The sequence below is a fragment of the Panulirus ornatus genome, chromosome 21 (assembly GCF_036320965.1).
Source record: "Panulirus ornatus isolate Po-2019 chromosome 21, ASM3632096v1, whole genome shotgun sequence".
NCBI classification, from domain to species: Eukaryota; Metazoa; Arthropoda; class Malacostraca; order Decapoda; family Palinuridae; genus Panulirus; species Panulirus ornatus.
The window spans coordinates 2,201,122-2,221,979 of record NC_092244.1 but is presented as its reverse complement, the minus strand read 5'-3'; the positions used below and the strand labels follow the sequence as shown (position 1 = coordinate 2,221,979).

The following is a 20,858-nucleotide window of genomic DNA, read 5'->3' as shown; positions in this document are numbered from 1 at the left end:
CTAAACCGGTCTTGTTCTGTTCTGTTAATTGTAAGTATCCGTCAGTTAAACATACAGATATCAGCATTGTCCAAAAGTAACTAAACGCGAGAAGAAAATCTAAATCTCTGAGCTCATAGTAATACATTTACTCGTTTTCTTATGAAGATTAGAAAGCAAGAAGAAACTTTTTTAGATATGTATCATTCAAAACAATTCTATTTTCCAAGTTTCATTGTCAACATCTTTCTCTCCATCACTTTCGGCCCCTGTGTTAACCGTTCTCATTGGCTAAAGGGAACGACTTTTCCTGTCGTACTTGGTTCTCATTGGTGAAAACTTGTAGCGACTAGCCAGTGAAAATACAGGATTTTACGGGTGCGCGTGGCGTTATGAATTAGTTGCGCGGAGGACGTGGTTGAGTGAGGATGTGTTGCTGCTGTGAATGAGTGTGTGTTGGAAGGGGAGGAATGTAGTAAGTCGTGTGGTAAATAAACTTTACTATGGAGTCATCAGAGAACGAGGAGGTAGCGGAGGAGTATCGGTCGTCTCTAAAAGACTTGACCGTTAACTCCAAGCCGCTCATCACAATGTTAACGATGCTGGCTGATGAAAATAGACCCCACGCCTCCGTTATTGTTAAAGTCATCGAAGAGCACATCCATGAGGTAGGTGCCATATTGCGCCATGTTTTTCAGCCCAGAATTGACCATGGCCTATCCTGAGCGGTTTCTTCCTGTATGACAAAGTGGGCACTCCCTGCTCATACCTTGTAACCTACTAAGGTATAGAGAGCGAGGAGGGAAGCTGAAAGTTATGGGACTAGATGGAGGGAGACGGTAGCCATCTTTCCTCATGAAAGTTTGTGACCGTGTGAGGGATCACCTCCTTTGACTTAATCCTCTAGAATAGATCAGTTTTTTATAAACTTATTTTCTTTAGTATTAAGGTAAGCTATGTATCCAGAGATTAAAGCTTTTCAGGCAAGTACTTCCGAACTTGGGATGTACAATGGTCCAGGTTGCATAGGTTTTTGATTATCTTGGTTCTTTATATGTGTGATTGTTTCTTGAAAATGTTGTCATGCTTTAAGATTGTTTGTTATTTCGTTAAGATTTTATTACTTCATCAGCAGAATGTTACGTAACATTAGGTTGATGCTGCAAGTTGCAGTGGTCAATTTTTTACTTAGAGGCCATCAGGTAACTGTTGAAGGAAATAATATTATAGTTACCTCATGTAGGTGATCAGCATAACACGAGAGAACTAATTAAAAATATGGGGATTGAAATGGGTGAAGGGCAGTGATAAAGGTAACATGAAAAAAGTTCTTAGAATGGCGACACAAGATACAGGACAAGACATAATGGATTGAAATTAGCAATAGATTCAGGTAGGATGTGGGTAAATAATGGTTCGGGTATAAGGTAGTAGATTTATGGAACAAGCTGCTAACTGCAGTAATGGAAGCTTGGTCTTAAACGAAGGTTGGATGTGATTTTTGGGTTTAGGTGGTTGGTTGCAGGTTGGACGGACTCAAGACCTGCCCAGCATGGGCCAATAGGACTCTTGCAGTGTCCTCTTTTCTTATGTTCTAAGGAAAATACAATAATTTTGATAAAAAAGCTTTGAAGATTAGATTGGAAAAATAGGGAAAGGAGAACAGAGCAAACAATGTAACAGTTATATATGTATGTCTTTTTGTGTTTATGAATAATTTTTGAATCAGATTTGGTAACTGTACTTCTAGATATTAGTTATGAAATCGTTCTAATTTGTATCTTGCTCAGTTATATTTTTGTATTCCCATCGTCATTCTGAACTCTGTCCCATTAATATTTTCATTGTATTATGAAGGCCTCATTGGAAATAAGTATTTGTATGTACTTTATGTGCTATCCTTAGTACAATTTGTAAATATTTGTAAATATATTTTTTCCATGTATTTTGCCAAAATGTATTCCCTTATAGAGCTTTGCACAGCATTATAATTGGCATAATTGGTCCACAGTCAACCCTGCTGTTCATCCACCCGAAGGGTTTGGTCAGTACATTGGGTACCTGGTTCATGTTGGGGTATATATAAATGTAAATGAGAATAAGAGCAAGGTTATTAGGTTCAGTAGGATTGAAGGACAAGTTAATCGGGATGTAAGTTTGAACAGTGAAAAATTGGAGGAAGTTAAGTGTTTTAGATATCTGAGAGTGGACTTAGTAGCAGATGAAACCATGGAAGCAGGAGTGAGTCACGGGGAGGTGGAGGGGGTGAAGGCTCTAGGAGCAATGAAGAATGTGTGGAAGGAGAGAATGTTATCTTGGAGAGCTAAAATGAGTATGTTTGAAGAAATGACAGTTCCAACAATGTTATATGGTTGCGATGCATGGGCTATGGATAGGGTTGTACTGAGGAGGGTAGATGTGTTGGAAATGAAATGTTTGAAGACAATATGTGGTGTGAGGTGGTTTGATTGAGTTTGTAATACAAAGGTTAGAGAGATATGTGGAAATAAAAAGTGTGTGTTTGAGAGAGCAGAAGAGGATGTGTTGAAATGGTTTGGACATATAGAATGAGTTAGGAAAGATTGACAAAGAGGATATGTGTGTCAGAGGTGGAGGAAACAAGGTGAAGTGGAAGACCAAATTGGAGGTGGAAGGATGGAGTGAAAGAGATTTCAAGTGATTGGTGCATGAACATACAGGAGGGTGAAAAGCGTGCAAGGAATAGAGTGAATTGGAACAAAGTGTTATACCGGGGTTGATGTACTGTCAGTGGACTGACTCAGGACATGTAAAGCATCTGGGGTAAACCATGGAAAGATCTGAGGGGCTTGGATGTGGAGAGGGAGCTGTGGTATCGATGCATTACACATGACAGCTAGAGACTGAGCGTAAATGAATGTGGCCTTTGTTGTCTTTTCCTAGTGCTACCAGCTAGAGACTGAGTGTGAATGAATGTGGCCTTTGCTGTCTTTTCCTAGCACTACCTTGCACGCATGTGGGGGAAGGTGGGGAGCCATTTCATGGGTGGCGGGGTGGCAGTGGGAATGGATGAAGGCAGCATGTGTGAATATGTACATGTGTAGGTATATGTATATGTCTGTGTATGTTTTTTTTTTTTTTTTTTTTTTTTTTTTTTTTTTTATACTTTGTCGCTGTCTCCCGCGTTTGCGAGGTAGCGCGAGGAAACAGACGAAAAGAAATGGCCCAACCCCCATACACACGTACATACACACGTCCACACACGCAAATATACATACCTACACAGCTTTCCATGGTTTACCCCAGACGCTTCACATGCCTTGATTCAATCCACTGACAGCACGTCAACCCCTGTATACCACATCGCTCCAATTCACTCTATTCCTTGCCCTCCTTTCACCCTCCTGCATGTTCAGGCCCCGATCACACAAAATCTTTTTCACTCCATCTTTCCACCTCCAATTTGGTCTCCCTCTTCTCCTCGTTCCCTCCACCTCCGACACATATATCCTCTTGGTCAATCTTTCCTCACTCATTCTCTCCATGTGCCCAAACCATTTCAAAACACCCTCTTCTGCTCTCTCAACCACGCTCTTTTTATTTCCACACATCTCTCTTACCCTTACGTTACTTACTCGATCAAACCACCTCACACCACACATTGTCCTCAAACATCTCATTTCCAGCACATCCATCCTCCTGCGCACAACTCTATCCATAGCCCACGCCTCGCAACCATACAACATTGTTGGAACCACTATTCCTTCAAACATACCCATTTTTGCTTTCCGAGATAATGTTCTCGACTTCCACACATTTTTCAAGGCTCCCAAAATTTTCGCCCCCTCCCCCACCCTATGATCCACTTCCGCTTCCATGGTTCCATCCGCTGACAGATCCACTCCCAGATATCTAAAACACTTCACTTCCTCCAGTTTTTCTCCATTCAAACTCACCTCCCAATTGACTTGACCCTCAACCCTACTGTACCTAATAACCTTGCTCTTATTCACATTTCATGTAAGAAACTGCAGAAGCTGGTGACTGAGTTTGGTAAAGTGTGTGGAAGAAGAAAGTCTGTGTATGTATATGTATGTATAGGTATGTATATGTGCGTGTGATGAGTTCCCAAGTGCACTTTCGTGTAAAAATCACATCATTGGGGAAGATGCAAGAAAGAAATATTTAAGTTAATATACAATGATGAAACGTAGCTAGGACACCATTTAGTAAACAAGTGACTGTCCAATACAGACAAAGAGCGTATCATAAACTTTTTAAATGGACAAGAAGGGGAATTGTTTACAAATTTTATCAACAATAAAGCTATCCAATTTGTATAGACCTTCACTCATATTAAAAGTTGTAATTCTTTGTGTATTTGATAACAGAAAATTCAATGGTTTTTCTCTTGGTACTGGAATTAGAGTTAATAAATGAGATGGCATTACTCCAGTCAGTACATTGATCATAGTTTTTAATGTTAGTAAACAAGGCATTTGATTCTTGTCCTCTTTTTGTACTATGTTTATGTTGCTTAAGTCTAACAGAAAGATCCTTACCAGTCTACCCAACATAAAACTTATCATGATTTCTACAAGGCACTTTATAGATGCATCCAGGAGAATTTTTGGGTGAGTTTCTGATTAAGATATTCTTTAAAGTATTATTGTTGCTGAAGGCAACATTTGCATTAAAGGTTTAAGCATCATGGGAAGTAAAGTAGAATTATTATTAAAAGGGAAAACTAAAAGATTGTTGGTGTCAATGGGAGGTTTGGGTTCAGCTCTGTAAAATGATTTCTTTGCTAACTTAAGGGATTTATCAGTGAAAGATCTAGGGTACTTTAACTTAGATCTAATAGAATATGTCATCTCAAACTCGTCATCTATAAACTCTAGACTAGATCCAATAGAATATGTCATCTCAAACTCGTCATCCATAAACTCTAGACTGCAAATACGTAATGTCCTAAGGAACATAGATTGAAATGATAATGATTTATCTCTTGTCATGTTGAGATGAGTAATAATGGGTATATGAGCATACATTGGTAGGTTTTCTGTATATGCTAAACTTAAACTTGTTTCCTTGCCTATGGATCATGCAATCTAAAAATGGTAACATACCATTATTTTTATTTTCTGCAGTAAATTTGATAGAAGGTCCTAAATTGTTAAGTAAGGGGAGAAATCTTTGTAAATTTTCATTGGTTGGCCAAATACAAAGAACATCATCTACATACCTAAACCAAATTGCATTTAAAGGTAAGATATCCTTTAGTGATATGTTTCAAAGAATTCCATTTAAAGATTACTTAGTCCAGGTGAAAGAGGGTTACCCATTGCCATACCAAATTTTTGAGTATAATATTCTCCATTGAATTGAAATACACAGTCTTTTAGAAAATACACAATTTTATCAGTTCAATGACAAGAGACTTTGAAACAGGTAAATGAGTATCATCCAAAACATTAAGTAATTATTCTGAGATCATCAATTGGAACTTTTGTGAACTGTGAGGAAACGTCAAAGCTAACAAGTTTGAAATCAAAATTAAAATTAACACTGATATTGTTAAGCTTGTTAACTAAATCTACATTGTTCATGATATTAGAATTTGATATCTTACCCACTGAGGGGCTTAATAAAGAAACTATCCACTTAGACAATTTATATGTGATGGAGCCTACTGAACTCTGTAAGTCTTCCTGGAAAATTTGGTTTATGTGTTTTGATAAGTCCATACATATATGGCAGTGAAGGGGACAAAGATGACAAACTTTTGAAAAGAGAACCATTACATTTCCACAACTTCAGTTCTTTATTGAAATGAGAATTAACTGCTTCTAGGGAATTCTTACTGAGTTTGAAATATGTTATGTCATCACTTAAAAGATCATTCATTTTCGATAAATAATTACTTTTGTCCATAATCACAACAGTGTTAGCCTTATGTGCTTTAGTAATATCATTGTCTTTTTTTAAAATGTCAATGGCTCATATAAATCTTTAAGGGCAATTAGGATCCACTGGTTTTGACAAACTAGCATACACCAAACCCTTACAGATATTAATTTTATCATTAGATAATTTACTGTACTTCTCTAAATTACAAAAATACTTTGACATCAACACCAGCCTCTGTAACTGACTCATTTCCCAGGCCTTCGCATCCACAACAGATTGCATACTCACCTCTTTCTCCTACACTCTTGCATTTACTTTACTAACCACCCCATCCATTGTAAGCACTGGCAGATTCCCCTTTCCCTGCTCATACTGTAGCTTCTGATACCAAATAAAGTTGCTTATCTAGCCATGTTTTACTTATTTGAAATGGCTCTGGCCCAGCTGCATTGTCTTCTTTACATGATTGTTCATTAATCTTCAGGTTGAAGGTTACTAAGGGTGTTTTTCTATTTCATCTCATGCTGTATGTATATTGAGAGTGGACCATAGCACTTACAATTTTCTCTGCGTTCTTCTCTGTTGTGCAGATTGTAGATTCACCGTTTGTAAGCATGCCCAAGTGCTGACACTCCCTCACAAACATCAGCACATCATGAGATTTCTAGCTTCATTTATTATGTCAGTAGAGGTTCTCTTCTGTTTAATTGCTGGCTCTGGGATAGATGATGATGATGGATGTAAGAATGACATTTTAACGAACACAAACACAGCAGTTCGAAGGAAAAACACATTAGTAGGTATATCCAAATCACACAAGTAGCACAAATCCACACACAATGGTGGTACCTGTGAGACTGACCGACTGATGGAAAGTGGTGCACTCATTCCAGGACCAATGCTTGCTCCACCTGCCAGCCCTCAAAATTTAGATCAGTTGATACAAAGAGGAAATATTAACATATGTAAGCAATAAACGCTACTAGAGGCCTCGATCTTCTTCTACTTGGTGATTTTGTAAGTAGTTGTCATGGCGACAATGAAGTTCTTCATAGTTGCAGCCTTGGCCTCACCTTAGCAAGCCTCTTGCTCAATTCCATCTCCTTTTTGAGGCTTGAAAAGTTCCTCTTGCACTTCATGCAAAACGTAGATGGCATCAAGGAGCTGTCAGGTGATTACTCTCAACTCTTGAAAGGGGCCATTATTTAGTATTCCAGGGTGCACAAGATACACAAATGTGCTAGGCCAGCCCACAGCACAACACCAGAAAGCACATGGAAGAAGGTAAACAGTCACCAGCACCACAAAAAACTGGGTGGTGAGTACACTAATTTCAGGGGAGCAGTATGCACATATGAAATTTTTTTGTGCATCTTTTAATTTTTCAAAATATTTTTTCAGATAACTAAGGACTGCCAACTGAAATTGAAAAACATACAGTGTGTTCGATGATAGTGGCAGATGTAGGATGATTAGTTTAGGTTGGTATGCAAAATGAGAGTCAAGGAGATTGGTGTGATGAAAAGAGAAGAGGTGGTGAAAGCCTCGTGGAAGATGAAATCTTGCAAGGAGGCAGAAGTGGATGGTATTGTAGTTGAATTTATTAAGAAAGGGTGTGACTGTGTTGATTGGTTGGTAAGGTTATTCAGTGCATGTATGGATCAAGGTGAAGTACCTGAGAATTGGAGGATTGCATGCATAGTACCTTTGTATAAAGACAAAGAGGATAAAGGTGAGTGTTCGAATGAGAGGCATATGTTTGTTGAGTATGTCTGGAAAAGTAAAGGGGAGGGTATTGCATGAGAGGGTGAAGGCATGTAAAGAGTACCAGATTAGGGAGGAGCAGTGTGGTTTCAGAAGCAGTAGAGGATTTGTGGATCAGGTGTTTGCTTTTGTTTGAAGAATGTGTGAGAAATACTTTGAAAAACGGTTGGATTTGTATGTGGCATTTATGGATCTGGAGAAAGCATATAATAGGGTTCTTAGAAATATTTTGTTGAGGGTCTTAAAATTATATGGTGTGGTAGGTAAGCTGCTAGAAGCAGTGAAAAGTTTTTATCAAGGGTGTAGGACATGTGTAGGAGTAGGAAGAGGAGAGTGATGGGTTCCCAGTGAAGGTCGGTCTGCAGCAAGGTTGTGTGATGTCACCATGGTTGTTTAATTTGTTTATTGATGGTGGTGAGGGAGGTAAATGCAAGAATTTTGGAGAGAGGGACAAGTATGCAGTCAGTTGGGGATGAGAGGGCCTGGGAAATGAGTCAGTTGTTGTTTGCCGATGATACAGCACAAGTGGCTAATTTGAGTGAGAAACTGCAGAAGTAGTTGGCAGAGTTTGGAAAAGTGTGTGAAAGGAGAAAGTTGAGAGTGAATTTTAATGAAAGCAGGTTTTTAGGTTCAGCAGGGTTGAGGACAAGTTGGTTGGGATGTATGTTTGAATGGAGTAAAATTGGAGGAAGTGAATTGTTTTCGAAATCTGGGAGTGGACTTGGCACAAATGGTAGTGGAAGTGAGGAGGGAGGGGGTGAAGGTTGTGGGAGCAATGAAGAAAGTGTGGAAAGAATGTTATCATGACAGAAGTGGATATGTGTTAAGGAGTATTAGTTCCAACAGTATATGGTTGCAAGGCTTGGGCTATAGATGGGGTTGTGCAGAGGAGGGTGGATGTGTTGGAAATGTTTGCGGACAGTATGTGGTGTGAGGTGATTTGATCGGGTAAGTAATGAAAGAGTAAGAGAGATGTGTGGTAGTAAGAAAGTGTGGTTAATGGAACAGAAGAGGGTCTGTTGAAATGGTTTTAACATAAGAGAATGAGTGAAGAAAGGTTGACAAAGAGAATATATGTGTCAGGAGTGGAGGGAACAAGGAGAAGTGGGAGACCAGTTGGAGGTGGAAGGATGGAGTGAAAAGGTTTTGAGCAATCTGGGCCTGAATATGCAGGAGGCTGAAAGGCATGCTTGGAATGGAGTGAATTGGAATGATGTAGTTCACTGGGGTCGACTTGCTGTCCGTGGACTGAACCAGGGCATATGAAGCTTCCGGTGGTAAACCATGGAAAGGTCTGTGGGGCGTAGATGTGGATAGGAAGCTATGGTTTCAGTTCATTACACATTACAGCTAGAGAATGGATGTGAACGGATGTGGCTTTTTATTGTATGTTTCCTGGTGCTGCCTCGCTGATACAGGGGTGGGGGGTGTCGATGCTGTTTCCTTTGGGGTGGGGTGGCGTGGCGTGGCGTGGCGTGGCGCTGGGAACAGATAAAGGCAAGGATGTATGCATGTGTATATTTTTTTTTTTTTTTTTTTTTTTTTTTTTCTTTGTCGCTGTCTCCCGCGTTTGCGAGGTAGCGCAAGGAAACAGACGAAAGAAATGGCCCAACCCACCCCCATACACATGTATATACATACGTCCACACACGCAAATATACATACCTACACAGCTTTCCATGGTTTACCCCAGACGCTTCACATGCCCTGATTCAATCCACCGACAGCACGTCAACCCCGGTATATTTATGTATAGATATGTTTTTTTTATATGTATTTGCCATTTCCTGCATTGGTAATTAAGTGCAAGGAACAGATGATTGAGCCATTGAGTGAATATCCTCACTTAGCCCCTTTGTCCGTTACTTCTTTTGGAAAAGTAAAACTGGAGGGGAGGATTTCCAGACCCCTGCTCCCACCCCTTTTAGTCACCTTCTACGACACGCTGGGAATACATGGACAGTATTCTTTTTCCCCAAGCCATAGCACCTCAGGCCCACATAGCTGACACAGTCTGGTACACTTTGTAGGTACTAGTCCAGTTCACTCAGGAACTTCTCTACTGTGCATCTTGTGCTTTTTCTGATGCTGGCTGGCAAAGTGTTGAAGAGTATTGGACCCCTGATGTGTAAGGTGTTCTCACTTTTTGTGCATATCACACCACTGGATTTCTGTGGTTTTATTTACAGTCTTCCATGCCAGTCATACCATTAGGATGTTAATTCTGATTGTAAGTTCGGACCATATCTTTTAGGGTTTTACAGGCATAGATGATGAAATACCTCTCCCATCTGTATTCCTGTTGTTCTTCCCTTGTCTTGAAGATCTGCAGGATCCAGTCAAGCATGCTTGTGCATGAAGTAACTGTTGTTTTGTTGTGTTCATTGAAGATGATGTCAGTAGACATTATTTCTCCAAAAGTCTTTCACATTATTCAACTGGTTTAAGGTAGCATTTCTGTCTATCCCAGTATTCTGTGGGTTTTTTTTTTTTTATTTCATCACTTTCCCAATACTGGAGGAGTTGAAACTTATTTCCATTGAAAATCAAGTTCTTCTCAGTTGCCCAATTAAAGACTTTGTTTATGTCTGTTTGTAACCTTTCCACATCTTCTGTTGATGTGATTTTTTGTACTTATTCTTGTATCATCTGCAAAGGATGATATAAAACTGTGGCTCATGTTTACATCAGTGTCTGATAGAAGAATGAGGAGCAGGAGGGGTGCAGGTACAATTCCTTGAAGGACTGAGGTTTTTGCTGTGGAGGCACTGGAGATGGCATGGTTTACAACTATATGTTGTGATCAGTTTGTTAAAAAGTGCTATACCTATCTCTGTTTTTCTGGTTATTCCCAGTTTTCATTTTTGCAAAGTCTATTTAAATTACTTCATTTTTTTTGTTTTCCAGAGCTTTAACAGTCTTCTATTTGTTAAGCAACTGAGGCAATATCTTCCCATCCTGAAATTATGTTTTTCTGGGTTATGTATGTAAGTTGTTCTCTTCTTCAAATTCCGTCAGCTTGTCTTAGGATTCATTCAAAGATTTTATTAATGTGCTTTGTAATTGCTTTGGGTTGATCAGTTGTGGTGTTTTTCAGGGTTCTGTCATATCTTCCTTTTCTTTTCCTAGCAATTGATCTCTTCTTATTCTAATCTTAATTGCTCTCATACTGATTGCATATTTCAAGTCACTTTCATTCCTCTCCTTTCTTTAATACTCATTCTCTTTTATGTATATCCTCTCTCAATATGAAACTGTGCAGCATTTTTGATTATGGAAGCAGTATGCTTGTAAAATTTAATGATGCTAAAATACAATGTCTTCCAGTATCTCCTATGAATCATTTTTTCCTTCTTCAATGTCAAAACACTGTAATTTAGCCCAGTATTAATATAAGCATGTTGGTCTTAACCATATCCTCTTATCTGTCCAGGAAATCTCCTACAATCAACTTCACACCTGCAATGGTTTTACTCGGCCAAATATAGAATTCTGCTCACGCATCTAGGATGGCTTATCCTCCACCTCTCTATCTACTGGAGTGGAATCAAAAGCCTTTCATCTCATTAATTCTCCTGCTGTGACCTTTCTTTAACATTTCCTTTCTGTATGCCATGATGTTTCTACTCTTTATTCTGCGGATATTAATTTGGTTATTCTTGAAATGCCTGCATGTGTCCCAACCCCCATGGTTTGAATCAGTGGCTTGCATATAGCTGCTGCTTCCCCCAGCTTTTGTTTGTGAGCCACTTCAAGATTGACTGTTATAATGCCTCCTTTTGCCCTGGAATAGCTAAGCTGTGGAATTCCTAGAGAGTTTGATACTGACTCACATTAACCCCACTCCACAGGTGGAAGCAGAGCAACCCAGAAAAACTACAAATCAATAGCATTGACATTGAACATCGTTAGTGTTAGAATTTTTGAGAGATTCTTGACAGATTATGGAATTGAACAATGTACATGTAACACAGGAAAGCATAGTTTCGGGGGTTGAAAGGTCTTACTGCTCTCATTTGCTTGATCACTTTGAGTGTTGTGGCTCTGAAGAGAGAGAGAAAAGAATATATATATGATTTACACTTACATTGCAAAAGCATGTGATATATGTGACCATGGTGTCATATCACTTAAAAGTTTTAACTGTCAATAACCATAAAAAGTTGAGAGAGGGATATATGAATTATTGATCAATATATGTAAACCAGGCCATTTCCAGTGCCTGCAGGGTAAAAAGCTCAGTTCCTTCAAAGAACTTTACTTTTACCCTTCCTGTTCTTCATTCTTATATCTGACATTGATATTGATGAGAACAAGAGTCAGTTTTTTATCATCCTTTGCAGATGATACTAGAAGTGTGAAAATCGCTTCCTAAAATTGTAGGATGCTGAAAGGTTACAAATAAAGTATTCCTCTGGGCCATTCAGAAGAATATCCTTTTCAATGGGAATAAATTTCAAGTATTCTAGTATGGGGAAAATTAAGAAATATAAACATAACTGAATACAGGATGGACATAGACACCATCATAAACGACTTAAAAAATGTGAAAGACCATGGAGTATTGATGCTAAATCAACTAATCTAAAGTGAAAACAGTTGTCACCACCAGAAGGGTGGTCAGATGGATCCTGTGGACTTTTAAAACAAGTTGGGAAAAACAAGTAATGATAATTCAAGGTGCTTATTCTCATTCAAGTAGAATATTGCTATGTTCTGACATTCTACAAGGTAGTCAAAACTGCAATATAATGTGTTCAACAGAGATCTTTCATGTTCCATGTTGACATGTGAAAGGAACTAGATTAATGGGAACAGCTTAAATCACAAAAGCTTTTACTCGAGTGCAGACAGGAGAGGTATATCATCTTGGACACCCAGAAAATCCTGTTAGACATGGTCTCCAACTTACTCTCAGAATAAAATTCCTAAGGGCACAAGAGGCATGGAAGAGTACATAGAAAACTAAGTCTGAAATCAAAAGACAAGATATGCTCAAAAAGTGAATGCCTTAAATGTCTGGGGCCCAAGATTTGTCAATATAGCATTTATCATCAGAAACACAATGGAATGCGTAGGGAAGTTTGAGAATGCCCTGGACAAGTATTTACAAAGTGTACCAGACCGTGGGTAAAATGTACTTGTAAACTTGATACTTTTATGTAGGTAGGTTTATATCTCTAAGCTTGTGGTGAAACACTGAGTTAGGTTTTGAATATGACAGTGTGGATGGAGAAGAATGGTGAAATGTTTAATTTCTGACAACATTATTACTTAATACAAAAAGCAGTTGATACAGCTCATTGTGTGGGTTCCTCGACTGGATACAGAGTGTTGACTGTATAAAGACCTGTCAGTCCCAAGCATTTTTGATCTTTGGTATTTCATTGTACTGTCATGCTAAGCAATGGTTGGTAAGATAATGAGAACTTTATGACACAGAAAGTCATGATGAAATGTTCACTCTGTACTTACAAAATTGAGTACTTCCACCTCGATGGTAATCATCCAAACAAGCTGGGAGCAACTGAGTGAGTCTGTTAGCAGTTTTGATGTGCGAGGCTAGGTTATAGTGATGGGTGATTTGAATGCAAAGGTGAGTAATGTGGCAGTTAAGGGAATAATTAGTGTACGTTGGGTATTCAGTGTTGTAAATGGATATGGTGAAGAACTCGTAGATTTGTGCAGTGAAAAAGGACTGGTGATCGGGAATACCTGGTTTAAAAAGAGATATACATAAGTATACGTATGTAAGTAGGAGAGATGGCCAGAGAGCATTATTGGATTACATGTTAATTGATAGGCACGTAAAAGAGAAACTTTTGGATGTTAATATGATTAGAGGTGCAACTGGAGAGGTGTCTGATTATTATGTTGTGGAGGCGGTGAAGATTTGTAGAGGTTTTCAGAAAAAAAGAGAGAATGTTGAGGTGGAGAGAATGGTGAGAGTAAGTGAGCTTGGGAAGGAGATGTGTGTGAGGAAGTACCAGGAGAGACTGAGTGCAGAATGGAAAAGGGTGAGACCAAAGGACGTAAGGGGAGTGGGGGAGGAATGGGATGTATTTAGGGAAGCAGTGATGGCTTGCGCAAAAGATGTGTGTGCTTGAGAAGCGTTGGAGGTGGGCAGATTAGAAAGGGTAGTGAGTGGTGGGATGAAGTAAGTTTATTAGTGAAAGAGATTTTTGCATGGAAATAGTGCAAATGACTGGGAGATGTATAAAAGAAAGAGGCAGGTCAAGAGAAAGGTGCAAGAGGTGAAAAAGAGGGCAAATGAGAGTTGGGGTGAGAGAGTATCATTAAATTTTAGGGAGAATAAAAAGATGTTTTGGAAGGAGGTAAAGAAAGTGTGTAAGACAAGAGAACAAATGGGAACATCAGTGAAGGGGGCTAATGGGGAGGTAATAACAAGTAGTGGTGATGTGAGGAGATGGAGTGAGTATTTTGAAGGTTTGTTGAATGTGTTAGATGATAGAATGGCAGATATAGGGAGTTTTGGTCGAGGTGGTATGCAAAGTGAGAGGGTCAGGGAGAATGATTTGGTAAACAGAGTAGAGGTAGTGAAAGCTTTGCAGAAGATGAAAGCTGGCAAGGCGGCAGGTTTGGATGGTATTGCAGTGGAATTTATTTAAAAAGGGGGTGACTGTGTTGTTGACTTGTTGGTGAGGATATTCAATGTATATATCGCTCATGGTGAAGTGCCTGAGGATTGGTGGAATGCATGCATAGTGCCACTGTACAAAGGCAAAGGGGATAAATTGAGTGTTCAAATTACTGAGGTATAAGTTTGTTGAGTATTCTTGGGAAGTGAGTATTCTTGGGAAGTTATATGGGAGGGTATTGATTGAGAGGGTGAAGGAATGTACAGAGCATCAGACTGGGGAAGAGCAGTGTGGTTTCAGAGGTTGTAGAGGCTGTGTGGATCAGGTGTTTGCTTTGAAGAATGTATGTGAGAAATACTTAGAAAAACAGATGGATTTGTATGTAGCATTTATGGATCTGGAGAAGGCATATGATAGAATTAATAGAGATGCACTGTGGAAGGTATTAAGAGTATATGGTGTGGGAGGCAAGTTGCTGGAAGCATTGAAAAGTTCTTATCAAGGATGTAAGGCATGTGTACGAGTAGGAAGAGAGGAAAGTGATTTGTTCTCAATGAACGTTGGTTTGCGGCAGGGGTGCGTGATGTCTCCATGGTTGTTTAATTTGTTTATGGATGGGGTTGTTAGGGAGGTGAATGCAAGAGTTTTGGAGAGAGGGGCAAGTATGCATTCTGTTGTGGATAAGAGGGTTTGGGAAGTGAGTCAGTTGTTGTTTGCTGATGATACAATGCTGGTGGCTGATTCGAGTGAGAAACTGCAGAAGCTGGTGACTGACTGGTGAAGTGTGTGAAAGAAGAAAGCTGAGAGTAAATCTAAATAAGAACAAGGTTATTAGGTACAGTAGGGTTGAGGGACAAGTCAATTAGGAGGTAAGTTTGAAAGGAGAATAACTGGAGGAAGTGAAGTGTTTTAGATATCTGAGAGTGGATTTGGCAGCGGATGGAACCATGGAAGCGGAAGTGAGTCACAGGGTGGTTGAGGGGACGAAAGTTCTTGAAGCGTTGAAAAATGTGTGGAAGGCGAAAACATTATCTTGGAAAGCAAAAATGGGTATGTTTGAAGGAATAGTGGTTCCATCAATGTTATATGGTTGCAAGGCGTGGGCTATATAAAGGGTTGTGCGGAGGAGGGTGGATGTGTCAGAAATGAGATGTTTGAGGACAATATGTGGTGTAAGGTGGTTTGATCGAGTAAGTAATGAAAGGGTAAGATAGATGTGTGGTAATAAAGAGTGTGGTTGAGAGAGCAGAAGAGAGTGTATTGAAATGGTTTGGTCACATGGAGAGAATGAGTGAGGAAAGATTGACAAAGAGGATATATGTGTCAGAGTTGGAGGGAACGAGGAGAAGTGAGAGACAAAATTGGAGGTGGAATGATGGAGTGAAAAAGATTTTGAGCGATCGTGGCCTGGACGCGTATTCCCTGTGTGTCGTAGAAGGCGACTAAAAGGGGAGGGAGTGGGGGGGGCTGGAAGTCCTCCCCTCTCATTTTTAATTTTCCAAAAGAAGTAACAGAGAAGGGGGCCAAGTGAGGATATTCCCTCAAAGGCCCAGTCCTCAGTTCTTAACGCTACCTCTCTAATGCAGGAAATGGCTAATATGTTTGGAAAAAAAGAATAAACACCCAGACACGCACATATACATGCATTATAAAAATATGTAGATATTCATACTTGCCTTCATTTGTTCCTGGCACTACCCCACCCCACAGGAAACAGCATCACTACTCCCTGCTTTAGTAGGGTACTGCCAGGAAAACAGACAAAAAAGGCCACATTTGTTCACACTCACCCTCTAGCTGTCATGTATAATGCACCTGAACCACAGCTCCCTATCCACATACAGGCCCCACACCCCTTTCCATGGTTTACCCCAGACATATCACATGCCCTGGTTCATCCCATTGACAGCATGTCATTCCAGTTCACTCTATTCTTTGCGTGCCTCTCACCCTCCTGTATGTTCAGGCTCTGATCGTTGAAAATCTTTTTCTTTCCATCATTCCCCCTCCAATTTGGTCTCCCACTTCTTGTTCCCTCCACCTCTGACACATATTCTCTTTGTCAATCTTTCCTCACTCATTCTCTCCATATGTCTAAACCATTTCAGTATACCCTCTTATGCTCTCTCACCCACCTTATTTATTTCCTCACATCTCTATTACCCTTTCATTACTTACTTGATCAAACCACCTCACACCACATATTGTCCTCAAACATTACATTTCCAACCCATCCCCCCTCACCATACAACACTGTTTATAGCTGATGCCTTGCAACCATATAATATTATTGGAACTACTATTCCTTCAAACATACCTATTATTGCTCTGAGATAACGTTGTCTCCTTCCTTTACCCTCTCCCCGACCCTGTGATTCACTTCTTCCATGGTTTCATTCGCTGCTAAGTCCACTCCCAGATATCTAAAACACTTCAATTCTTCTTCATTCAAACTTACATCCCAGTTAACTTGTCCCTCAACCCTACTGAACTTAATAACCTTGCTCTTATTCACATGTACTCTTATCTTTCTTCTTTCACACTTTTCCAAACTCAGTCACCAACTACTGTAGTTTCTCACTCGAATCAGCCACCAGAGCTCTATCATCGGTGAACAACTGATGCACTTCCTAGGCCCTCTCATCCCCAACAGACTGCATGGGCACCTTTCTCTCCAAAACTCTTACATTCACCTCCCTAATGACCCCATCGAAAAACAACTTAAACAACCATGGGGACATCACACACCCCTGCCACAGACTGACCACTGGGAACCAATCACTCTCCTCTCTTCCTACTTGTACAGAAACCTTGCATCCTAGGTGAAAACTTTTTACTGCTTCTAGCAGCTTACCTTCCACTCCATATACTCTTAAGACCTTCCACAAAGCATATCTATCAACCCTATCATATGCCTTCTTCAGATCCATAAATGCAACTTATAAATCCATCTGTTTTTTTAAGTATTTCTCATACACATTCTTCAAAGCAAAAACATGATCCACACAACCTTTATCACTTCTGAAACCACACTGCTCTTCCCCAATCTGATGCTCTGTCCATACCTCCATCCTCTCAATCAATACCTTCCCATACAATTTCCCAGGAATACTCAACAAATTGATGCCTCTGTAGTTTGAACACTCTCCTTTATTCTCTTTGCCTTTGTACATTGGTGCTATGCATGCATTCCGCCAATCCTCAGGCACTTCACGATGATCCACACATACATTGAATAACCTTACCAACCAATCAGCAACACAATCACCCCCTATCTTAATAGATTATACTGCAATACCATTCAAACCTGCCGCCTTGCTGGATTTCATCTTCTGCAAAGCTTTCACTACCTCTACCTTAACCAAATCATTCTCCCTAACCCTCACTTTGCACACCACCCCAACTAAAACACCTTACAATTGCCACTCTCAAACATACTCAACAAACCTTCAGAATACTTACTTTACATCTTCTTACTTCATGACTATTTGTTATTTCTCCCCCCCCTTGCCCCTTCACATCTTCCCATTTGTTCTTTTGTCTTATGCGTGTTATTTGCCTCTTCCTAAAACATCTTTTTATTCTCTGTAAAGTTTTATGATGGTCTCCACCCTCTTTTTATTCTCTGTAAAATTTTACGATAGTCTCGCACCCCAACTCTCATTTCCATCTTTTTCAACCTTTGCACCTTCCTCTTGATCTGGCACTTTCTTAAATCATACATCTCCCAGTCGTTTGCACTCCTTCCTTGTATCGTCCAAACTCCTCTCTTTTCTCTTTCACTGACAACTTTATTCTTCATCCCACCACTACCCTTTCTAATCTGCCCACTTCCCATCTTTTTCATGCCGCATGCATCTTTTGTGCAAGCCATCATTGCTTCCCTAAATACACCCCATTCCTTGTGCACTCCCGTTCACGTCATTTGCTCTCACCTTTTGCCATTATATTCAACACTTAATCCTTCCTGGTACTTCCTCACACATGTCTCCTTTCCTAGCTCTCTTACTCTTATCAGTCTTTTCTCTCCTACATTCTCTCTCCTTTTTTGAAAACCTCAACAAATCTTCACTTTTGCCTTCACAAGATAGTGATCAGACATCCCTCCATCTGTCCCTTCCAGCATATTAACATCCAAAAGTCTCTATTTTACATGCCTATCAGTTAACATGTAATCTAATAGTGCCCTTTGACCATCTCTTCTATTCACATACATACACATTTGTATATCTCTTTTTGAACCAGGTGTTCCTTATCACCAATCATTTTTCAGCACACAGATCTCCAAGCTCTTCATGATTTCCATTCACAACACTGAATGCCCCATGTACACCAATTATGCCCTCCGATGCCATGTTGCTCACCTTTACATTTAAATCATCCATCTCAGTAATCAGTCTTGTGCACCAAAGCTGCTGACAGACTAACTCATCTGCTCCCAAAACACTTGCTTCTCATGGTCTTTCTTCTCATTACCAGGTGCATAGGCACCAATTATCACCCATCTCTCTCCATCCACTTTCAGTTTTACCCACATCAATTTACAATTAACTTTTGTTACACATTGTCACACAGTCCCACAACTCTTGTCTCAGCATTAGTACTACTCCTTCCTTATCTCTTGTCCCCTTACCAACTCCTGATTTTACTCCCAACACTTTTCCAAACCATCCTTCCCTTTTACCTTGAGGAAAGGTTTCTTTCCTCAAGAATACTAATTATATCTCCTTTCTTCTCATCATAGTTACATCCGCACACATTCAGACACCATAATCTGAGGCTTTGAGGAGGATGACCACTCCTTGCTTGACCCCTTTTTCTGTTTCCCCTTTTAGAAATTGAAGTACTTTCCAAATTCCTCTGTCGTCTTCCTTCCCTTATGTCTAACTCAACCAATTCCTTTGCTATTTTCTGTTCTTTCCCACTTCTGTCTGTCCATTCCCCTTTGGATTTTTCCTTGTGCCATCTGATTTCCACTCATACATCCAAATCACTATGTATTTACTCCCACCTTTTCTTCCCACCACTCTTCCTCTTTTTATGCTTATTTTTGTGCCCTCCCCTTAGTTACTCTTATGATTCCATCCATCCTCATTGCTGACAGACATTATAAATGATATGAATCAATTATTTTGTAATTCGTATTCATACTTTAATTCGTTTAGTGTTAAGAAGGCAGCTGAGTATGTCATGAAGAAGAGTAAGTGAAATATCTTGCAAAGCTAATAATGAGTGCTGGCTCATACTCTGTCTACTGAGAGATGCACAGTTTTGCCTGCTGTTTTTATGTACATAGTTTGTAGATTGTTATAGCTTTTACAGCTTCCGCAAACCATAATATATGCATATATTTATGTATCCACCACCAAACCACCTTGATCGAGTAAGTAACGTAAGGGTAAGAAAGATGTGTGGAAATAAAAAGAGCGTGGTTGAGAGAGCAGAAGAGGGTGTTTTGAAATGGTTTGGGCACATGGAGAGAATGAGTGAGGAAAGATTGACCAAGAGGATATATGTGTCGGAGGTGGAGGGAGCAAGGAGAAGTGGGAGACCAAATTGGAGGTGGAAAGATGGAGTGAAAAAGATTTTGTGTGATCGGGGCCTGAACATGCAGGAGGGTGAAAGGAGGGCAAGGAATAGAGTGAATTGGATCGATGTGGTATACCGGGGTTGACGTGCTGTCAGTGGATTGAATCAGGGCATGTGAAGCGTCTGGGGTAAACCATGGAAAGCTGTGTAGGTATGTATATTTGCGTGTGTGGACGTATGTATATAAATGTGTATGGGGGTGGGTTGTGCCATTTCTTTCGTCTGTTTCCTTGCGCTACCTCGCAAACGCGGGAGACAGCGACAAAGCAAAAAGAAAAAAAAATTTATGTATCACCTCAAGGGAATGTCTTTCACAAATATATTATTTCTTTACTATCTCCTTGTCATACCTGAGGTTTTCCTCTGTTTTTTCCTACTCCAACTATTTTGTTGTTCTCTCCACACCTATATTGTCCACCTTACCCACCACAACATCCAGATATATTTTCTGCTTGATTTGTATTGCCCATGCTACAGGGCTATATAGATTGAACATGTGGGAATACAAGTTTGGATTTCATTATCCATGTTGTATTGAGCAGGATTGTGTCAATAGTGCAAAGTCCTTGATATAGAGAATGTGTGTGGATAGTGAAAAAAATTGGGAAAGTACAGTAGTGCTATTAGGAAGATTTAAGAAGCATAGGAGGGTCACATAAGTCAAAATTGTGATTAGTTTTGCTCATTCATCCTTGTTCCTTTAGAAAGCCTACATTGGTTGTATTTAGTTGATATTGTAGACTACACTGATAGATTACAATATTGATTGGATATAGTTTTTATTGTGGTTGAAAACAAGTTGAAAAACTGTATGAGGGTCTTATGTCTTCCTCAGACAATAGGGTATTCCTGGTCTTATCAGCCTGCTGAGTTGGTGATGGGAACCCAGGCAATATTTGTTGTGCAGCATTAACAGGGGGAGTGAAGTATACTGTATTGAATATAGCATGACTACAAAATGCCAGTTGGAGTGAAGGGTGTATAATTGAATACATGAGGAGACTTGCAGGAAGAATTACATGTTCTGTAAAGGTGAGG

General features: G+C 39.8%; 1 protein-coding gene across 1 annotated transcript in view; it reads left to right on the top strand.

Moving 5' to 3' along the window:
- The first annotated feature begins 364 nt into the window (after positions 1-364).
- LOC139756229 (uncharacterized) overlaps positions 365-20,858 on the top strand; it is a 256,352-nt gene continuing 235,858 nt past the window's right edge. Inside the window, exon 1 of the mRNA XM_071675386.1 lies at positions 365-647. Within this exon, the coding sequence (XP_071531487.1) occupies positions 483-647 (165 nt within the window). The 5' untranslated portion in view covers positions 365-482. The remainder of the gene's footprint in view (positions 648-20,858) is intronic.